At 41.5% G+C, this 19250-nt stretch overlaps 1 protein-coding gene and 1 non-coding gene across 2 annotated transcripts; both read left to right on the top strand.

Annotated features, from left to right (window-relative positions):
* The first annotated feature begins 3987 nt into the window (after window positions 1-3987).
* On the top strand, window positions 3988-18981 carry LOC120799165 (anoctamin-8-like). Its single transcript, XM_040144112.1, has 18 exons — window positions 3988-4237; window positions 6701-6811; window positions 8484-8616; window positions 9754-9892; window positions 10057-10153; window positions 10501-10617; window positions 10812-10939; window positions 11353-11514; window positions 12528-12680; window positions 13022-13148; window positions 13476-13531; window positions 13628-13702; window positions 15122-15619; window positions 15979-16119; window positions 16269-16460; window positions 16578-16709; window positions 17040-17150; window positions 17768-18981. The coding sequence occupies exons 1-18, from the start codon at window positions 3988-3990 to the stop codon at window positions 18428-18430; spliced, it is 3285 nt and encodes a 1094-aa protein (XP_040000046.1). The 3' UTR covers window positions 18431-18981.
* trnak-cuu lies at window positions 11941-12013 on the top strand. The gene has a single exon. It is a non-coding gene; the product is annotated as a tRNA-Lys (tRNA).
* Window positions 18982-19250: the final 269 nt, after the last annotated feature.

Raw genomic sequence — 19250 nt, 5'->3', positions numbered from 1 at the left:
TATTTTTCAACCAACCTGAACAACGAATTTAATGAATGTAATAAACCAAAAAAGTACAATTGAAAACTGAAATCGAAATGGTCAAATACGTAATATAACAGTAGTCTGGAAGAATAATGTTAAAATGTTATTAATTGTCATTATGTTGCTGTTATATTGGTCTGTATGTGTACCTACAATAAAGTATATACCAAAGAACAATTTGAGTCTACAGCCATGCAAGCGGCTCCGTGAGGTTGTACATAGGCACAGTGGTGCTTCAAGCTAAATGCTAACATCAGATTGCTAACATGCTGATGCTTATCGGGTATAATTTTAAAAATAGTCACCATCCTACTTTAGTGATTTAGCATGCTAGTGTTTGCTAATTAGAATTAAACACAGTACAGCTAGGGCTGATGCGATTAGTATGCACTAAGTATTGTATTATGCTGTTATCCGTTGGTCTGTCCATGTATCTACAATATGTACCAAAGTAAAATTATACAAACTGGAAACAAGGATTTTTTTTGGGACTTTTTCCTCAAGTGTAATTAATGGTATGTCATGAGCTAACGTGCTGTAAGCCCAGACCAGCTGCGACAATGTCCTGTTTATCCACGTCACTGATTATCCATCACATACTTAGAGCCTAACTGGTGCTGGCAGGGATATAGGCAAGATTACTGATCATCTAATGTGCTAAGAAAGAGTAAGAGAGTTAAAGCCACTGCAGTTATTTGGTTTCAATCCCTCACACCCAGTGAGAGACATCAGTCATTGCACAAAGTGTATGTAAAAACATGTTAACAACCACTGAATTCATTAGGTGAAGGGACAAACTTGATTCAGTAGGAGGATGTATACTCTATGACCCTAGCACACTCAGTAATGATAAAAAAATTGCTCAAGAAAAATAGATAACATAATTTTGCGTGCGACCAAACGTTATTCTGCTTCCCAATACCTAACAAATTGTCTTGAGGTTATCAGTTGACCCTGAATAAAAAGAAAAAGAAACGAAAAGAAGCGAGCGCTATGGAATGTCCCACGCTCATTTTAAAAGTCAGCGATACTTTCTTAAATTCACAATGGCCCATTTAGAAGGTCATCTGATTTCAGCACCATCAGGTATCAACATGTTCTGACAGAGGCGGGGCTGCCCAAACACCTACAATTTTTCTCAGAGGTGTCCAAGGACTTGACAAGTGGTATACTTCTGATTTGTCAGCATATCTGTTTTGAAAACATCAGACCTGGAATATGTGATTTACCAGTAGGGCTAGTTTTGTTGTTTTTCTCAATAATTTTGTGAAGCTATTACATTGACCTTTAACCTTTATATGCCCATCACATCCAATTTTCCTGTTTTCTGTTGTGGGTTTTTTTCATAGTCATATATATAAATAAAATTCAATTGACGTAAAACTGGTATCTTAGGCAGGAGAGGAGTCAGCAAATGTTTAACCTTAGGCTCCACATCTGGCTTTGGAAAATTACAGAACAGAAGAACCTATAATAGTGTTTTAATTTCAGTGTGAGGGTTATTATAAAGTCATCTCAGGTTCATATTTGAATAGTGTAGCAGCAGCTGGGACCTTGCCTGGTGGCTTTACGCCTTAAACTGGCAACTGCCTCCATCTAGTGTCCATAGCAAGTGTATTGCCATACTGGAATTGGAGGAAAATCAATGTGTCAGGAATGTGTAATTGTGTTTCCTTCTGGTTTTGCTTCTTTTTACAGGTCTGAAGGGTACGGTAATATACAAGGCATGAAATTAATGTCACCCTAAATATTTTACAGACAAAGTGGAATCAGTAAATATTCATCTTGGAGTGTGGAATTATAATTTTTTTCCATTTTCAACCAAAGAACATGTTTAGCCACAAATTGTCAAGGGAAGAAACTACATCAGAAGTTGTTATTTTGAATTATGTGATCCCTTCATTTTCTCAAACCTCAGTCCACACTTGCAGTCCGCCATCCCAGTGATCTGTCCCTCTGCCTATCATCACTGCTTATTGTGCTTTAAGTAATGAAACAGACTCAAAACACCCTCCTCCAACAGACAGGGCTGAGGGAGAATTTGTCCATGTGATGATATGAAGGTGAGGGCCTATGAAAGGCAGATGGATGTGCCTTTGAGTGATGGTGTTAGTGAATGTGTGGAGGAATAATTGAGCCCAAGAAATCAAATTAGTGTCTTCTAAAAACTTGTTGGGCCAAACACTTCCACAGATGACTTTTTCTGTACTGGTGGTAGAAAATGAGACATGCGCATTTACGTACCATATGGCATTATAATTAAGCTATCATTACACTCTCCAAGCTGTTTTTAAAGATGCTGTTATGGAAAACGCCTGGTTGACAACTCATGTTCATAAGGTTTGTTGACAGAATAATTTATCTAGGCATCATTGAATGTGTTGACTGATATACAGAATATCATTTTAGGTTTTGTTTTGAGTAAAACAGAGAATGAACAGTTCATGGGAGCAACAGGTCTACCTCTCAGGGTTTATAAGAAAATACAAAAATGGGCCACTGAAGCATTATTCTGTGAAGGGAGTTATATACAAGGCTGGATTATCAAACACGCCACGTCCTAAGAGTTCACAGCATGTGCTTTTGGTAATTTCATTAGTTTTACATTTCTTGGAAATTTTTCACCACTAAAGTGCAATATCAGCAAGGACAGGCTATGTGTTTTTCTTTTTTTTTCAAAAATTAGCCATCTTGCTGAGAGTTAGATGAATAGGTTGATGACACTTATGTTTGTATGCCACAGTAAATATGAGCCTTCATCCAGCAGCCGGTTAGCTTAGCATAGCACAAAGACCGAAAACAGGGGGGGGGGCGGCTAGCATGGCTCCAGCGTAAAGGAAATCTGCCAATCATCACCTGTGTAAAGCTTACTAATTAATCTGTTATATCCTGTCTGTTTAATGTACCCAAAAAAGTTTGGGGTTTTATGAGGGGTTTGAGAGGAACTATTTCATAGCCAGGTGCAGTGACTTTCTTGAATTTCGCTGCCTGCCTGGCACCCTCAATTGTCCTTATGAAAAAGGATACAAGCTTGCATGTTAATCAGTGAGCTTTACAGGCATTGGGAGACAGATTTTTGTTACCTCTGAAAAGAGCCAGCCCAGCTGTTTCCAGTCTTTGTGCTAAGATAAGCTAACTGGTTGCTGGCTGTAGCTTCATCTAGTTTATAGACAGGAAAGTGGTATCAATCTTCTCATCTAACTCTCGGCAAGAAAGCGTACAAATATATCTCCCAAAATGTCAAACTAATATGTTAACCTTGTGGATCTGTCTTGAAGAGGGGCCCTGTTTCAAAGACTGTTCTTAACTCCTTTATCAGTTTAGTTTACATTGTGCTAATTGGTGCAGATTTATAAATGAGGTTGTGTTAAATCACATTTTCTCAAACTAACGGGCACACATACTAACACACTGCACACACAGGGGTGTGTGTGTGTGTGTGTGTGTGTGTGTGTGTGTGTGTGTGTGTGTGTGTGTATGTATGTTTTGGTGTTTTATAGAATGTGCATTATCCATCTTGGGGACATAAATAGATTATAATGTTGACTGGACAAACACAGACCCTGCAAGTGAATATTTATTCCATATAAAAACAAAATATTGTCCATATGGCGTCTTATAGCCTGGGCTACATAATTTCGACATATGGAAAAAAGGTCGGGCATCTGATCAATATCATTGACCCTTCAACTCTGCAAGTGCAGCCATAAACAGGGCACATTTGTCATGGCTTTCTCAGACCTGTAGCCTGCGCGGTGTTCCCCTAAGCTCTATCGTCACCACCCAGTCACGACTGGTGCGCGTAACGTGTAGATGCCATGATCGTGCTCCTCCGCCTCCTCCTCATCTGCCAGGCACATTAGGCTTCTCCCTTGACATGCAGCGGCCATGCAATAAAAGCAGGGTCCTCCGAGCAGTGCGGTTCCCCGGCCCTCTCGCCACCCGGAGCGTTTGCGCACCACCATGCAGGCGGCGGGCACCGGGGCAGCTGGTACCGACGCTACTGTAAACAGTGGCAGCAGCGGCAGCGGCGGCAGCACCGCCGACGTCGACGACGGCGACGGGGCAGGGGAGAGGATGGAGAGGACGGCGCCAAGCGAGCAGCAGCACAGGACCAGCGGCAACCAGCATCAGCCGCCGCCGCCGCCGCAGCAACATCAGCAGCAGCAGCAGCAGCAGCAGCAAACGTCCTCGACACCAACCGGGGTGCTCGGTGAGTGTCACAGAAAGAGAGAGGAAATACACGGTGTGTCCTGCGTATGTTCAGTGGAGATAAGAGGAAGCTGAGTATTTGTCTTCATTTGAAAAAAAAAAAATGAGGATGAGGGATATTAGGCTACTGTCCATAGGCGACGTGGTGATCACTGATGCTTAATAGACTTCACTGAATGGCTCAAGAAGGCTCCTTGACTGAATTTTGATTTCGGTGCGTCTTTCCCTTTCCCGCTACATAGTGCGCATTCCGATTCTGACAGGCCCGGGAAGAGTCGGGCTTTGTGGTCCACAGGTGCATGCGGGAGTCCTATGCAGCGGAGGTGCCTGTCCCGACGGGCTGGGCTACACCGTGCCTCGGAGAGAGGAACGACTGGGATTCAGACTCAGATGTCAGCCGTGCCCGTTTTGTCTCATGTGTCGAAGACTTGAGGGTTTGACGGGAGAAATATGTCATTGATGAGTAAGCAAATGACTAGTGTTGTGGTTATTTCTGGTATTACGTTATGAGGATTATTAAGCAGCACCGGGTATTTTATAGCCTTTATTGGCCTCGACCTGCCATCTCTGGGCTCCCTGGATCGTGTCGTTTCATGCCCATCCAGTACTTCTGGAGAGAGACCCAGGTATTAGTCTGGCCTTCTGCATATGACCATATAACCTTTATACTCTTAGCCGGAACAGTGTCCCTGCTGCTATTGCTGTAATTTGCAACCAACGTGAAACCTATTGGAGAAGATTTCAACCACATGGATCAGTACAGGTGATATAGAGTAACAAATAAAAATAAATGAACTTTTAACATTCAAAGGATGATATAGCTGTTAAAGTGAAACCATTTTAGATTTTCTACAAATGGATCATCACTTATCTGACTGCAAAGGTGAGTTTTCCTGCACTACTATGGTGTGTGCCAGCAGTGGCGTTGACAGTGATAACCCCTTACCATCTGAGAGCATTATCAAGTGGAAGTGAGCATTTTCATAGCCTGAAGTAACCTTGAGAGATTGGAGTTTCACGCCCCCCTCTACATCTGTTTTAACAGTATTAATGATTCAATTTGTGATTCTAGCCTTTTGCATTAGCATTTAGCTGGGGTCCAGCATAGGAACGAGGATTTTGCTGGTGGCCACATCATTCTGGCTTCTGAGGGTAACGGATTAGCTCTCCACCCTACTTTTACAAAGTCAGCATAGCCTGAGCTGCCTGCATTTGTTGAAAAACTGACATGACGGTTCATGGTCAGTCTTATCGCTGTCACTCCAGAGGCTTGATTCCCTGCCTGCTGCGTGTGGTGTGTGCGTGCTTTCTGTCTTTATGCTTTGCCCTCCACTTTATTCCCTAAAATGCAGGTGAAATGAGCTTGACGGTGTAACGACCTGCGGGTGGTCATGTGATAGTCTGTCTTATACGGACGGGTAAGACTCAATGTATGGTATAGTTCAGCGCGTGTATTCTCTTTTCAGTCTTTGTTGTGTTATTACAGCATGACCAGTTGAAGACAGCAGTCCTTTGGTTGATTAGTGGGTTGAACTTCCGGGTAGATGCCGTTGGTTCTTTTAGCAATACTCATATTATAGGCATTCATTGACAATGTTTACAGTTTAGAGTCACTCAGTTGGGGTGTAGGTCTAAAACGTAATACTGTAACAGGGAGATGACAGCAGCAATGATGGCTCTTAGTAGGAGGGATAAGATGTGGAGTAAGAAGTTACAGTACGCCGCCGAATGTGAAATCCTGATCACAGACACGTACTGAGAGAGTGTCACAGTACGGTTCAGTGAAAAATGTAGAGATCGGTCAGTCACTGTGGCTATTGTGCCTATGTGGCACAAAGTGTATGACTTGAGAGTGTGACTTTAGAGCGAGAGCCGTCGTGTGAAAGGAAGAGAAGAAGCAGCAAAAATGATGACTTCAAAGCTTAGACTGTAATGTGATAATGTACAAGTGGGATCAGGCTGTTGGAAAAACCGAGGCCTGTTGCGTTGCCTTCATTTAGGGGTTTTAGAGACAGACTTGAAAAGCTATTTTGTCGGTGGCTATTTACACAGACGCCAGTGTACAGATCATCTATTTGTTTGCCGCTCATACCATTTGCTCAAAGTCATATTGACCAATGCAGCACAGTCAACCTTCACGCTGGCTGAACGATCATTTTGGACACTTATGTCATTTTGTCTCCAGGACAGGAGCAAAAAAAGATGAAAGGAGAGAAAACATGGTGGAGAAATAACATCAGTGATGAGCGGCAGAGTGATACTAATGGCAAACCTGTCATCTGTGTCCTTCATCATCCTGATGAGAAAATATCACCATCTGCCTGCCCACCTTTCTCTCTCACACACCCTCTGTTTAGCCCTCTCTCTCACTTATTCTCTGTACTCGATTTAAACTTTATTAACCCCAATCGGACTCAATATCACCCTCTCCCCCTGTTGCCCCCGCTTTTTTTCCTCCTTTCAGATAAATTGTTTGGTAAGAGCCTTCTCCAGGCCAGACACTACATTATGTCTCGGAAGTCCTGGCTGAAGATGGTGCCCACCGAAAACTGTGATATCCTGATGACATTCCCAGGTACGGTAAACCCAGGTCCTATGGAGAGTCCTTCACTGTGGAGAGAACAGTGGATCCTCATTAAATGTCTTTGGTGGTCGGCCAGCCACTCAGACGTATAACTACGGCTTCATAATGGTCTCTGGGGACATTTAGACTTCATCAGTTACAGCACCTGTATCCTTTCTGCAGGATCTTTTAGGGAAGCTGCGGTTGTGGGCATAAAATGGGAATCAGAAGCATTTGATCAAACTAAAGTTGCAGTTGCAGTATTCGTCAATCTCTGCACAGAGTACATGTCCTTTTTTTGAACAACGTGTAACTGCTGTTTCTGTTTGGAGACTCAAATTCTCTATTTGGCATAAAGTATTTAACATGATTTTTGAGACTGTTCCTCTTGTTATAGAAATACACATATGTAATGTCATACACTGATGGAAATTGAAACAAAGGGATAACTGATCATTCTGTTTAATCGTGGTAAAACTCTAAGTAGTGCAAGCGTCAGGGGTTTTTACCAACATTCAAACGCATATCCAAAGCAAACCAAAATACCTAATGCCATTAGGCAATGTGACAAAGAACAGTTTTTGTTAAGATGGCTTTTAAATGATCATGAAAAGCAATGTAAATGAACAGATCTCAAGAATTTTATGTCTATTTAAACAGTATTAACGCCGCCTAGATGACATAGTATGTCATATCAAATGACACTTCAGCTACTTCTCTGTACTGTACTCAAACTATCTTTGGTTCTTCAACTTCAACTAAAAGTTCAACTGCTTTCATCGATTACTCTTCGATCGTTAGTTCACTTACTTTCAGTGCTTACATTAAAAATGATCATTCAACTGCCTACATGGCTTAAACTTAAAACTCAAAATTCATGTTTTCAGCTCGTACACTTAAACAGACACTTCAGACTCTTTCAGTACTTCAGTGCTGATGCTTCAACTTTTTTAAGCACTTCAACTATACTGAGAACCTGAATTCTAATGTTGCTGCGTTTAACACCTCTATCTCACAGACTATAGTGGGACAACTTTAGAAAATTAAACTTTTATTAAACTTTTATTGTAACTGGTAATTGACGCAAATGTGAATGATGAATAGTCGATCATCAAGTATCTCCACAACATACTGTATTTAACAATTTTGTAGATTTTTTCTATCATGCAGCTCTACTTTAAAGCTTTGTTAGTTTTGTTAAATTGTTAAAAATAAAATAATAAAAAACAAATGTGAAAGATTAACAGGCCTCTTACTGTAAATAGCTCACTAATGCTTCTAACTAACATTCAGTTCATTACGGACACAAAATGGCGTAATTGAGACACAATGTCCCGAACACCGGCTGAACAACTGGAATCAGATTGGAAGCAGTCTGGGTTATATTCCATCCTCTCAAGCTAAGGAAGAAAATATTTGTGATATATGTAGACAGGTTAATGTCACCAACCACCCTGCCCTTCTGTCAGAGCGGTGAAGGATGGCTTTGGTTCAGCCTCTTAATGCAGCAGCAGACTTGTCAATTCCTGCCTTTGGCAAGCATGCCTGCAAACGTGTGAGGAATTCAAGTGACTGTCGACAAAGAAACTGTTGTTTCAAAATATTAATTGTGATGCTCATATTCACAATTTATTCAAATTCATTTGTCCACAAATGATGAAAGTATGCTATTTTCTCCCCCCAGATACAATAGACGATCACACTCTGCTGTGGCTCCTGAATCAGATTCGTGTTGGAATCCCACAGGTCAGCATTCAGATTCGACAGCATAAACACACCCAGGCGCACGCCTTCTTCATCACGACAACATTTGAGAAGTAAGACTCTGAAACTGTGTGTGTGTGTGTTTGGGTTTACATTCATGTGTGGGCACTTGTGTTTCTGTCTTTGTCTGAACTGTTTGGAGTGAGGACACTTTGGCTGGTCATTATTGCTACTTGATTTTAGGATTGAGGTTAGATTAATGGTTAAGCATGGCAATTTAAATATTAGCCCTATGGGTTTTTGGTAACGTTTTACTCTATTATTTAACCGCATATAAACAGGATGCAGCAACATGGCTAGAATGAAGTCCAGAAGGGCAGACAACACTCACACACTAGTGTTCCCAAGGCCAAGAAAGAACTTTCATGCTCATATTTCTGTACAGTTTGTTATATTTGGATGACCCTAGAGTTTATGAAACCATTTCATATCCCCTCCTGGAAAAATGTTCTTATTACCTTGTGTGAAACAGACATTTTGGAGATACTTTTTTATCTCACAGGCAACAGGCAACAATATGCTTGTTAGAAAGGTCGTAAAAGAACCCCCAGTTTGGCCTTATTTTCTGAACTACTAATTTGGTCTCGTTACCATCTTAGCACTTGTGCTTTCTTTATAACCTTTGTAGCCTCTGGTCTAGATGTCACTGCATCCCTGCTTGTCTGCAGATAAGTTGCTGAGAACGACATTATGATAACTCATTGGGATGATGGTGTAAACTGTGAAAATGTTGCTACAATTGTAAAAAAAAACTGAATGGAATGCATTAGGTTGATGAGGGTTTTCACTGTGGTTGGTGTACAAACATGAGCATGTGTGTTTTTTGTTGGATAAAGGCAACACAGAGAGTGAGTACATTTGTGTGTTATTTTTTTGTTATGGGTTTCTCCAATTCTGAGCCCAATGAAAAGCTTGGAAATTTAAAGGAATACTTTGACATTTTGGGAGATGCACTTATTTGCTTTCTTGCTGAAGGTTAGGTGAGAATGTGTTTCCAAAAATGTTGAGCCGTTCCATTAAATCAGCGAATTCAGAGTTTAGAAACCACACGGAGAGTCATTTCCCAGTTACGGTTGTGTGTATCACAGTTTGTTGTTTATATTCCCCTAACATGCTTAATCTGCCAAACATCTGCAGCCTCTGCACAGGTTTAATCCTGCTGTTCATTTACCCTCTCTCCTCGCCCTCAGTTTACTGCAAGGAGCAGAGCAGATGGGCATGCACAAGGCTGTTAAACCGCAATATGGTGGTGGGATGCGGCGCTTTTCCTGCGAGGAGGACAATATCTATGAGAACATAGATAGCGAGCTCTGCTTCTTTACCTCACAGGTTAGAGGTCAAAACTGTGGGCCATGTGAGCTGAATGTCAGTGTTGCTGTGAATATATTGGGAATATTACACAGGTCACTGATTTTGATTTTATGAAAGATTAAAAGTCTCTGTAGCACATCATTCATTTCTTTTTTTGTCCCTCTACTTGTAATTTTGCTCAGGAGCGTCAGAGCATCATTAAGTACTGGCTGGACAACCTGCGGGCCAAACAGGGGGAGATGCTTCACAACATTCACTTCCTGGAGGGACAGCCAATCAGTATGCTGTTATTTATTATGAGTGACCTTTTTTGTGCTGTTCCACATCTCTTTTTCCTCTCGTTCTCATCTCTAGAATCTGTCTTTTTAAATGCACCCTTTGAAATAGCATCAGTACTCCATGCAGTGGATTCTATATGCAATGTTTATACCAAGAACCACTGTTCCAGGGTCAAGGTCATTAGGTCACTCTTGGTTTAAAATTTTGACCTTTTATGTTGCCCCCTCATTAAGCTAATTAGTGTAATTTTCAGATGCTGGGTTGTAGCAGAAAGACACATTGTGTCAAACATGAGCCAAATGTCACCTGAGATACAATATGTTCATTCTGTCATGCGTTGTTTCTAGTTCCAGAGCTGGTGGCTCGGGGGGTGATCCATCAAATGTTTCCTCTCCATGAGCAGAGGATCCTCAACCAGTTGATGACATCTTGGGTCCAGGCTGTATGTGAAAGGCAGCCCCTGGGTAGGAAGTATCACAGTTTTATTTTGCAGAAAATCTAGCAGGACGGTAAACAGTAGGCCTGAGTCACACTGTCACATTAACTGACACTATAAAATGCTATGATCTGTTTGTTCACTTGCCAGTTGTTTAATACAACATGATCCGTCTCCCCAGAGCCCCAGTATTAGCTGTTTACAATTTCATCTGCTATGTAGATGATATCTGTGACTACTTTGGAGTGAAGATCGGCATGTATTTTGCCTGGCTGGGTTTCTACACCAACTGCATGCTTTACCCTGCTGTCATCGGCTTCCTGCTCTGGATACTAGCAGAGGCCGATCAGGTACTGGAAACCTTCTCTATTGCGAGATTTGTTTCTTCTCTCCTTTGAAGTTCTTGGAATATTACTGAAAATCATCCTTTAACTGTCACAGCATAAGAGTACTGGTGCTGATTTGTAATTTTGATTTTACCTTTCATCTATATTACTTTTATTTTTATGTCAGAAATGTCAGGAGATTTTGAGTTTGTTTTGTGTCTTTTCTTATACATTTCTCATTAAATTTTGAATACAATTTTAAATAAAATTGCTAATTACAACAAATTGAATTAGTGCACAGTAGATACACATAAAAAAACGGTAAATTCATTAATGGCATGGACTTTTGTTTTTATGAAACAACTGAAAACTCGATGACATAACAATAATTTCAGAAGTTATGTCGGTATCTCTGATTCTCTTATGCTCCTGCACAGACCAGTCAGGATATCTGCTGTGTGGTTTTTGCCCTCTTCAACGTTGTGTGGGCGACGCTGTTTCTGGAGCGCTGGAAGAGGCGAGAGGCAGAGCTGGCCTACAGGTGGGGCACTTTGGACACCCCCACCGAGTCCTTGGAGGAGCCCAGGCCACAGTTCAGGGTGAGGATTGTTGCCACAGCCTGAGCTTGTACAGATGAAAAAGCAGTTACCGGTGTTGTTATGTTGTGTTATGTGAAAACGGTGAAAACCTAAATCACAAACTTCCATGAAGCACCCGATCTCTTAAAATTCTTTCATGTCAGTGTACATATTTCCTCAGGTAAAATGCAATAACAGTCTGTGGTTTACTGCTATCTCTGAGCGCTTGCACAACTCTGCAGTCACTGGATTGGCAAACAATACCAGGAAATGTGATCAGTTTGTTTACAAGAAGAGTGTGTCTTTCATTCCCCACGTGGTCTCTGAGAAGGAGGCGTGGGGGCTGGGCCATGGGGGCACGTCCAGTTGTGTGGAGTGAATAGAGGATGTGGGTGAGAAGCTGTGGGTGACCCGTTTGAAAGAGCATGTGGGGACCTGCTTCAATAGGCCCGGCTAGCTCAGTCGGTAGAGCATGAGACTCTTAATCTCAGGGTCGTGGGTTCGAGCCCCACGTTGGGCGACAGAGTTTTTTTTTTTTTTTTTTTTCCTCCTTATGGGGAGGAAAATTCTGGTAATGGCAGGACAGTTAGGAAGATGTAGAATATGACAAAACAGTATGGAAAAAGAATATATCACATGTTCTGGACCTCAATCACAAATCTGGGATTATATTTTGTTAATTGTACATATAGAAAGTTTTAAAAACAGAGGAACTTTGATCTAGGTAAAAATGTCACTTCAAAATGTAATGTAAAGTAGTGCATCATTTTCATTTGACTGCTGGTTTCCACAATAAACTGGCACACAACAGCAAAAATGTAAGAAATGCATTTGTGTTTTTTGTAAGGATGTGAAAGACTCTTAACATATAAAGAGAATACATCCATTAAACAATCAAGCAAACAAGCAGTCATTATGGAGCATATTTTGCGCAAATACTTCCAATTCATTTTCCAGTTAAGATGATTTCAGTCACGGAAAAAAGTCTCTAATACTCCCTCTGTCTCTTTCCTCCTCTGCTGCTGCCTCTGCAGGGTGTAAAGCGCTATAGTCCCATAACAGGCTGCGAGGAGTTCTACTATCCACCCTGGAAGAGAGCCCTGTTCAGATGGCTGGTCAGCCTGCCCATCTGCCTCCTCTGTCTCTGTTTTGTCTTCCTCGCTATGCTCCTCTGCCTGGAACTGCAGGTCTGCACACATAACACAGCAAGCAAGTTCAATGAAAAGAATTGTAGTGGATATAGTTTGGGGCTGATAAATGGGGATGATACTTTAAACCTGTATTTCTTGAGAAGAGCGTTCCAGTAAATAATATGTGAGATAAACGTAACATCCATAATTACATTTTAGTCTGAAGATTTGTGAATTGTATCATTTTCAAAAACTGGTTTAGTATTCCACATTCAAATATACCCCTCGTCAATTCAGATTCATTTAAAAGCCTTTTAAAAATACCTATGGGATTTGAGAGGAGATACGAATGAATAGGACTTGTTAAATATTTATCATGCTTCTAATTCACCTTGCAGGAAGTGGTGATGGAGATTCAAGAGCTACCTGGTATTACAAGATTCATTCCTAAGATACTTCTGGCCATTACTGTAACCATATGTGATGAAGTGTATAAGAAGATTGCCTACTGGCTCAATGACATGGGTGAGAGACACAAAATGAACTCCCTGGGCACATGAGTGAATTATTACCTCTGTGATATATAAAAGGAATTTTTTATGAGAAACTAAATCACAATGGAACATACTTGCCCCTGATTGTAATTTAGGGCAGGTGTCTTCATAGTATGAGTATATTTTGATGCCACCTGAATACTGGAGTAGAAAGCTTTTAGCTATGACGTTCCTAGAAGATCTCTGTGGGGCAGGTCAACTGTACATTGAGTAATGCTTCTCTTATTTCTTCATCCAAGATCTCTGTGGGGCAGGTCAACTGTACATTGAGTAATGCTTCTCTTATTTCTTCATCCAGAGAACTATAGACTTCAGAGTGCCTATGAGAATAATCTCATCATCAAGATGGTTTTTGTAAGTCCTGCTTCATTTTTTAGGGTTGGATAGAGATAATTAATCCTGACTGAATGAGTGTTTGACTTCCTGTTATATATTCCGGTTGTTTTACAGTTTGAATTCATCAACTCTTACCTTAGCCTTTTCTACATTGGATTCTACCTCAAGGACATGGAGCGACTTAAGGAGGTAGCAACAACTACTGTCACTATCACACACAAAAACACAAAACGTAGAGTGAAAGGTCGTTTGGTCTTAAAAGGTGACAATATGTAACTTTTGCTGAACAGCGGCCACTGTGGCCAAAAGTGGCTCAGGCCCCCCTGAGGCACTATTGCTATTGCCTGTTAAGCTTTCCGTCTCCAACAATTTACCGCTATAAATTCCTAATAGTTTTGAAACAATGGTTCTTTGATTTCAGAGAAGCTTAACAAAATCAGACGTCTTTTTTCTAGCTGGAAACTTTTGTCAGCTGTAGCAAGCTAGCTAATTAAGCTACTGTTAGCTCCACGAGTTGGTTGGAAACATTGTCTGTGTCACATTTTTTAATGTTTCCAGCTGACTTGACCCAAAAACTGATGTACTTTTCGGCTAAAGATATGCTCCTTGGCTTTAGAATTAACACTACTGTAGGTAGTAAGCTAGTTTGCTAGACATGCTAACAATTGCTGATTACGTTAAGGCAGACAAGGGCTGTGTCCTAATTTCCTATTCACAATATAGTAGCCTACATTTATGGTACACACATTTTTACAAAATTCCACGGTGGAACAAAAAAAGTAGTATCCATGGCATGTACACTACTTTATGAAATGCATTGCTTTGCATTTTAAAGATGTGAAAATTACAGTTGTGCGTCTGTATAGCTAACAGTGATGACGCAAAATGATGATAATTTATAAGTGTCCGAAATCTTGATTTACTGCTCACTAAGGAACAAGCTATTTAGCGACCACAATGTAAGGAGGCGTGAATGAGTGGACGAGGAGGGGGATTTCTAACAGCCAAACACACTGTTTAATTTATTCCTTACACTTTTGGTTCTTGTTTTTGACAGGCTAAATAAAACGACCCCACCTTCCAAACTCTTTAAATGCAGAATATTGCTCTTCCACTTCAGTATGTGGAGAAATCCAAAGCTTGACAGGTCTGCCATGCCTAGTTATAGGCTGCTAAGCTCCAACCAGACAGTTGCCGTTCAGTTGAAGGGTTTAGCGAATGATCAATTACAGAAAAATATATCAAACATTGAGTAGCTACCATAAGTTGCTGGTGATGCCAGACCAAGTAAGGCTGTGGCACCAAAATCTTTAAGTGTATTGACTTAAGCAAGGGTGTGTCAATTTGCTCACAAATTAAACTTTTCATTTGTAATGGGAAGATCGTGCAACTTCTTTCAAAAGTTACAATGTCTTGCTTTAATAACAGGTGGTGTGTCAGTGCTTTAAATGTCCCGGGAACATGTCAGGCAGTGTATTGCATTTGTACATTTGGTCAGAGTGAATATTTACATCACTTCTGCTTGCCAAAAACTTCTGGAAATGTGTATGTGTTTTCTCTTTTGCACTACATTCAGCATAGTAACAGATGTTCTCCTACTCCTCACAGATGCTGGCCACTCTACTGATTTTTCGCCAGTTCCTACAGAACATCAAAGAGGTCCTCCAGCCGTATCTCTATGAGCAAAACAAGCTGGGTGTCTTCACCCCAAAGGTGCTTTGGGAGCTACTCCAAGCCATCATGCTCAAATATGGCCGTCTGGCTCTGGGAAAGGCCCAAGCCTCAATGACAGCCTATTCCTTCCTGGGTAACAGAGGGATCCCTGTCAGCCACACAGCTAGTGATAACCCAGAGCCGAAGAGAAGAGGGGATCTGAAAGCCGGATTCAGGCTCACAGAAGAAGAGTGGGACATGAATGACAGTGTTCTAAAACAACGTAAAGTCAGCTTTACTGAGAAGGTTGACTACCAGGACGTCACAACAGAAACACAGCCAGGGGACGACAGCTTCCTTGAGGACAGTCCTACACTGGTAGAGGAAGGGATGGATCCATCAAGTATTTTTGACAGTTGTGATGAGGACAGTGATTGTGAATTGCTGGCTCAAGTATGTGGTCTGCTTATTATTATCATTTATCATCCCACACTGCAGCTTTGTGGTCTTGTCTTTCTTTCTCTGCGCTGCAAAAATGTTCATCTCAGTCATTTAGTCTAAAATTGTCCAACAGTCATTGCTTTCTTAAACATGTAACACAAATCTATCTTTATGTTTGGATATTTCCAGCTCTTTCAAATACAGTTTATGTGTTTCGTTACACTCTTTGTGTAGATTCATCTTGGTCATCTCAAATTCTCTCCAACAGATCAGAATTAATTTAAGATGCAGTAGTCACTAGAGAAAGTATTGTAGTCTCATGTTTACTTTAGCAGGAGACCAAGGAGATTGCCACTGTGTCCTCTCTGAAGGAATCTGACACTCTCTGTCAGAAAAGAAAGACTGTAGGTGAGGGGAAAGAGGACAAGAAATCGTGGATTGATCCGCCAGAAGAACCCAAAACTGTCACTCTGACCCAGGCTGAGATTGAGAGCTGTATGCAGACATATGAGGTGGGACTCCTGATATAGACAAAGAAATGCAAATTTGACTTTGTACACACCATCTTGAATAAATCTCATACAAAATCATCTATATCCAAATTCACAACAACATGTCTATGAAAATGATAACGTTATTTCATTATGTTTGTCCCCAACAGGACACTCTCCAGGACTACCAGGAGATGTTCATTCAGTTTGGCTATGTGGTGCTCTTCTCCTCTGCGTTTCCCTTGGCGGCCATGTGCGCTCTTATCAACAACATCATTGAGATCCGCAGTGATGCCCTTAAGCTCTGTACCGGTCTTCAGAGGCCCTTCGGACAGAGAGTGGAGAACATCGGACAATGGCAGGTCAGTGTGTTTTGTTTTGGAAAATGTCAGACAAGTCTTCCAGGGTACAGTTTGCATAGTGGGGGTATATGATAGCCGGTAAACTTCTCTCTCTCGCTCTTTTTCTCCCAACACCAGACTGCAATGGAGGCTATGGGCTTGATAGCCATCATAGTTAACTGTTACCTGATTGGTCAGTGTGGGCAGCTGCAGCGTCTGTTCCCCTGGTTGAGCCCTGAGATGACCATCATCTCCATTGTCTTACTGGAGGTATGCACTGTATTGTGTATGGGAAACGCAGGTTTGTCCCTGAGGAGTTTTGTACTTTTAAGAAAATGTACTTTTATTCCCAAAATGCCACTTCTATTATTACAAAAGAAATATTAATATGCATGGCCTGCTATTTTTGTTGTTGTGACTTTGTAGAAAATCAAGTTTTTGAGCCAGGTTCGTTATGGAACACAAAACCTCACAAGAGTTTTTGGTATTTGTATGAGATGTGTTGTTTTGTCTGCAGCAGAAATCCAGAATAGGAAACAGAATGTGATTGTGCCCTAATGCAACCGTGTGTTGAGCCTGTCCCATTGTGATGGTTTACAGCACTTTGCAATCCTCCTAAAGTACGTCATCCATGTTGCCATCCCTGATATCCCTGGCTGGGTAGCAGAAGAGATGGCCAAGCTAGAGTACCGACGAAGGGAAGCTTTCAAGGTATAGTTGTATCATAGCTTGAAAGACCTTCGGCCAATGTTAGGCTTCCTGCTGGCTGCACTTGGTGTGGTTTATATCATACTTCTATACATGTACCCCTTTGTGAGCCTTGGTCTGTTGGTTTGCATCGTCCAAAAATGTACACACACCTTTTCTGACTGTCCATGAGAAATACCTGTATGTGTTTGACTACATTTGTCTGTATATTGTTGTATCACATCAGTGTCACATTGTCTTAATGGTGTCTTAAGATAAGTCCTTTCATTGAGATAGTAAGGCACAGCTACGAACAAAAGTCAGCATATTTAGCGTATTTAACAACTCCCATACAGCCTGCTTGTGTGAACCATGATAACCTCTACAGTGAAAATGTGAAATGAGGGAGGGCAGACAGGGTCAGTTACTCTATGTAAACACTCTGATCTAGTATATTTTTGTTCAACCTTTAGATTGTTAGAAGTGCTAGAATTGTGTGCTGTCTTCACTGCTACCAAACATATATTCATTCTTTTCTTTATCCAGTTCTCTCCCATCTCTCTCTGCCTCACCAAGTCTTTGTTCCTATGACTTTCTCTCTCCTCTTCTGTATCTTCATTGTAACGTGCCTCCACATTCAGAAGCATGAGCAGCAGGCCCAGCAACACTTCCAGCAGCAGCTCAGACGCCGGCGTGAGGAGGAGGAGCTTCAGCGTCAGGCTGAGCTGCAGGCCGAGGCCCGTCAGGAGAGCGAGTACCACAAGGCAGACACACAGCACCAGCATCACCACGACAAAGCACCGGGGGGCAAACCAGGGGACAAGCCTAAGAGACCTAGCTCTCTGCTGGGAAACAACAATGTGATGAAGCTGAAACAGATCATCCCTCTTCAGGGGAAGTTCTCCTCCGGCACCTCACGCTCACCGGCCCAGTCCCCAACAGGAGGTGAGGCAAAGCTACCAGGATTTCTGAAGTTCCTGAAATCGCCTGAGGTGAAGAAAGAGCCGGCAGTGGCAGTTGGAGGAACGCCAGGGTCGACAGTGACCTCTTCAGTTCCCCCTAGTGGCCAGGAGAGGTCACAGTCCCCCAACAGGACATTCAGTCCTGGGAAACTGTTCAGTTTCAGCAAGTCAGAGGGTACTGTTGTGTGTGTGAATGGGACACAACCACTGACCCAGGCTGCTAACATTCAGCCCAACAGGTATGACTTAAACACAACCCCAGAGGAATTACTATCTAATGAGTCAGATAAAGGAGAATCAAGACAGTTGACTGATTCAGAAAACTCTGGCTCAAAGAGTTAATAAATGTTCAGCAATGCCAATGTAATATGAATGGAGAGCAATGTACAAATGTTCAGGCAACATTCTGAGACAGCGACACATCTGTACTGTAGAGGAACATGTTAGTCTCAAGGACCACATGTATGGTCAGCGAGCGTTAGACTTTCACTCTTGATGCAACTTACATCCCGCAAATTATTATACTGTATCTAACAATTGATTATCTAGCTTCCAAGTAAAATATGTACAGTAACTGTGTCTACTTGAATGGATCTTGAGAAAACCTTTACGTAGGGTTTAAATACTGCATGACTGCCTGGTTTTCAACAGCAACAGAACCGATTATGTTGATGTGAAGGATTTTTTTTTTAAAAAACAAAAACAAAAGAAATAAAAAGGACCCAATCATCAGTGAGCCCTTTTGTCAAAAGGACATGAACAGCAGCTTCCCATTCCAGGTTTGTTTCTCATTCTGATGCCCGTATTGAATGCATGTTGCGTCATGTGCATGCATTGTGTCCACCATGCCTTTTCAGTTGCCAAGCACTATCAAAGCCATTGTATTCTTCCGCAATAGGTCAAATTATACTCACTGTGACCATGAAAAATATTCTATTTTTCTTAACTTTGATTTTCTATGAATTATTTTACTACATAAACTAGTGAATGTACTTCTATGATGCAAATAAATCTCACTTGAATAAACATCCATCAAGAGATAATGCATCGGCTGATTTTGTTAACTGTTAAAAAATATCACTGGATGACAGACCATGTTGCTGGGTTAATCTGTTTCCCAGAAATAGGATATGTACGTAAACTCAATTTCTCAGGGAAATTG

This window comes from Xiphias gladius, chromosome 14 (genome assembly GCF_016859285.1).
Source record: "Xiphias gladius isolate SHS-SW01 ecotype Sanya breed wild chromosome 14, ASM1685928v1, whole genome shotgun sequence".
In the NCBI taxonomy this organism is placed as follows: domain Eukaryota; kingdom Metazoa; phylum Chordata; class Actinopteri; order Istiophoriformes; family Xiphiidae; genus Xiphias; species Xiphias gladius.
Note: the sequence above shows the minus strand (reverse complement) of the source record. Positions and strands in the feature narration are given on the sequence as shown.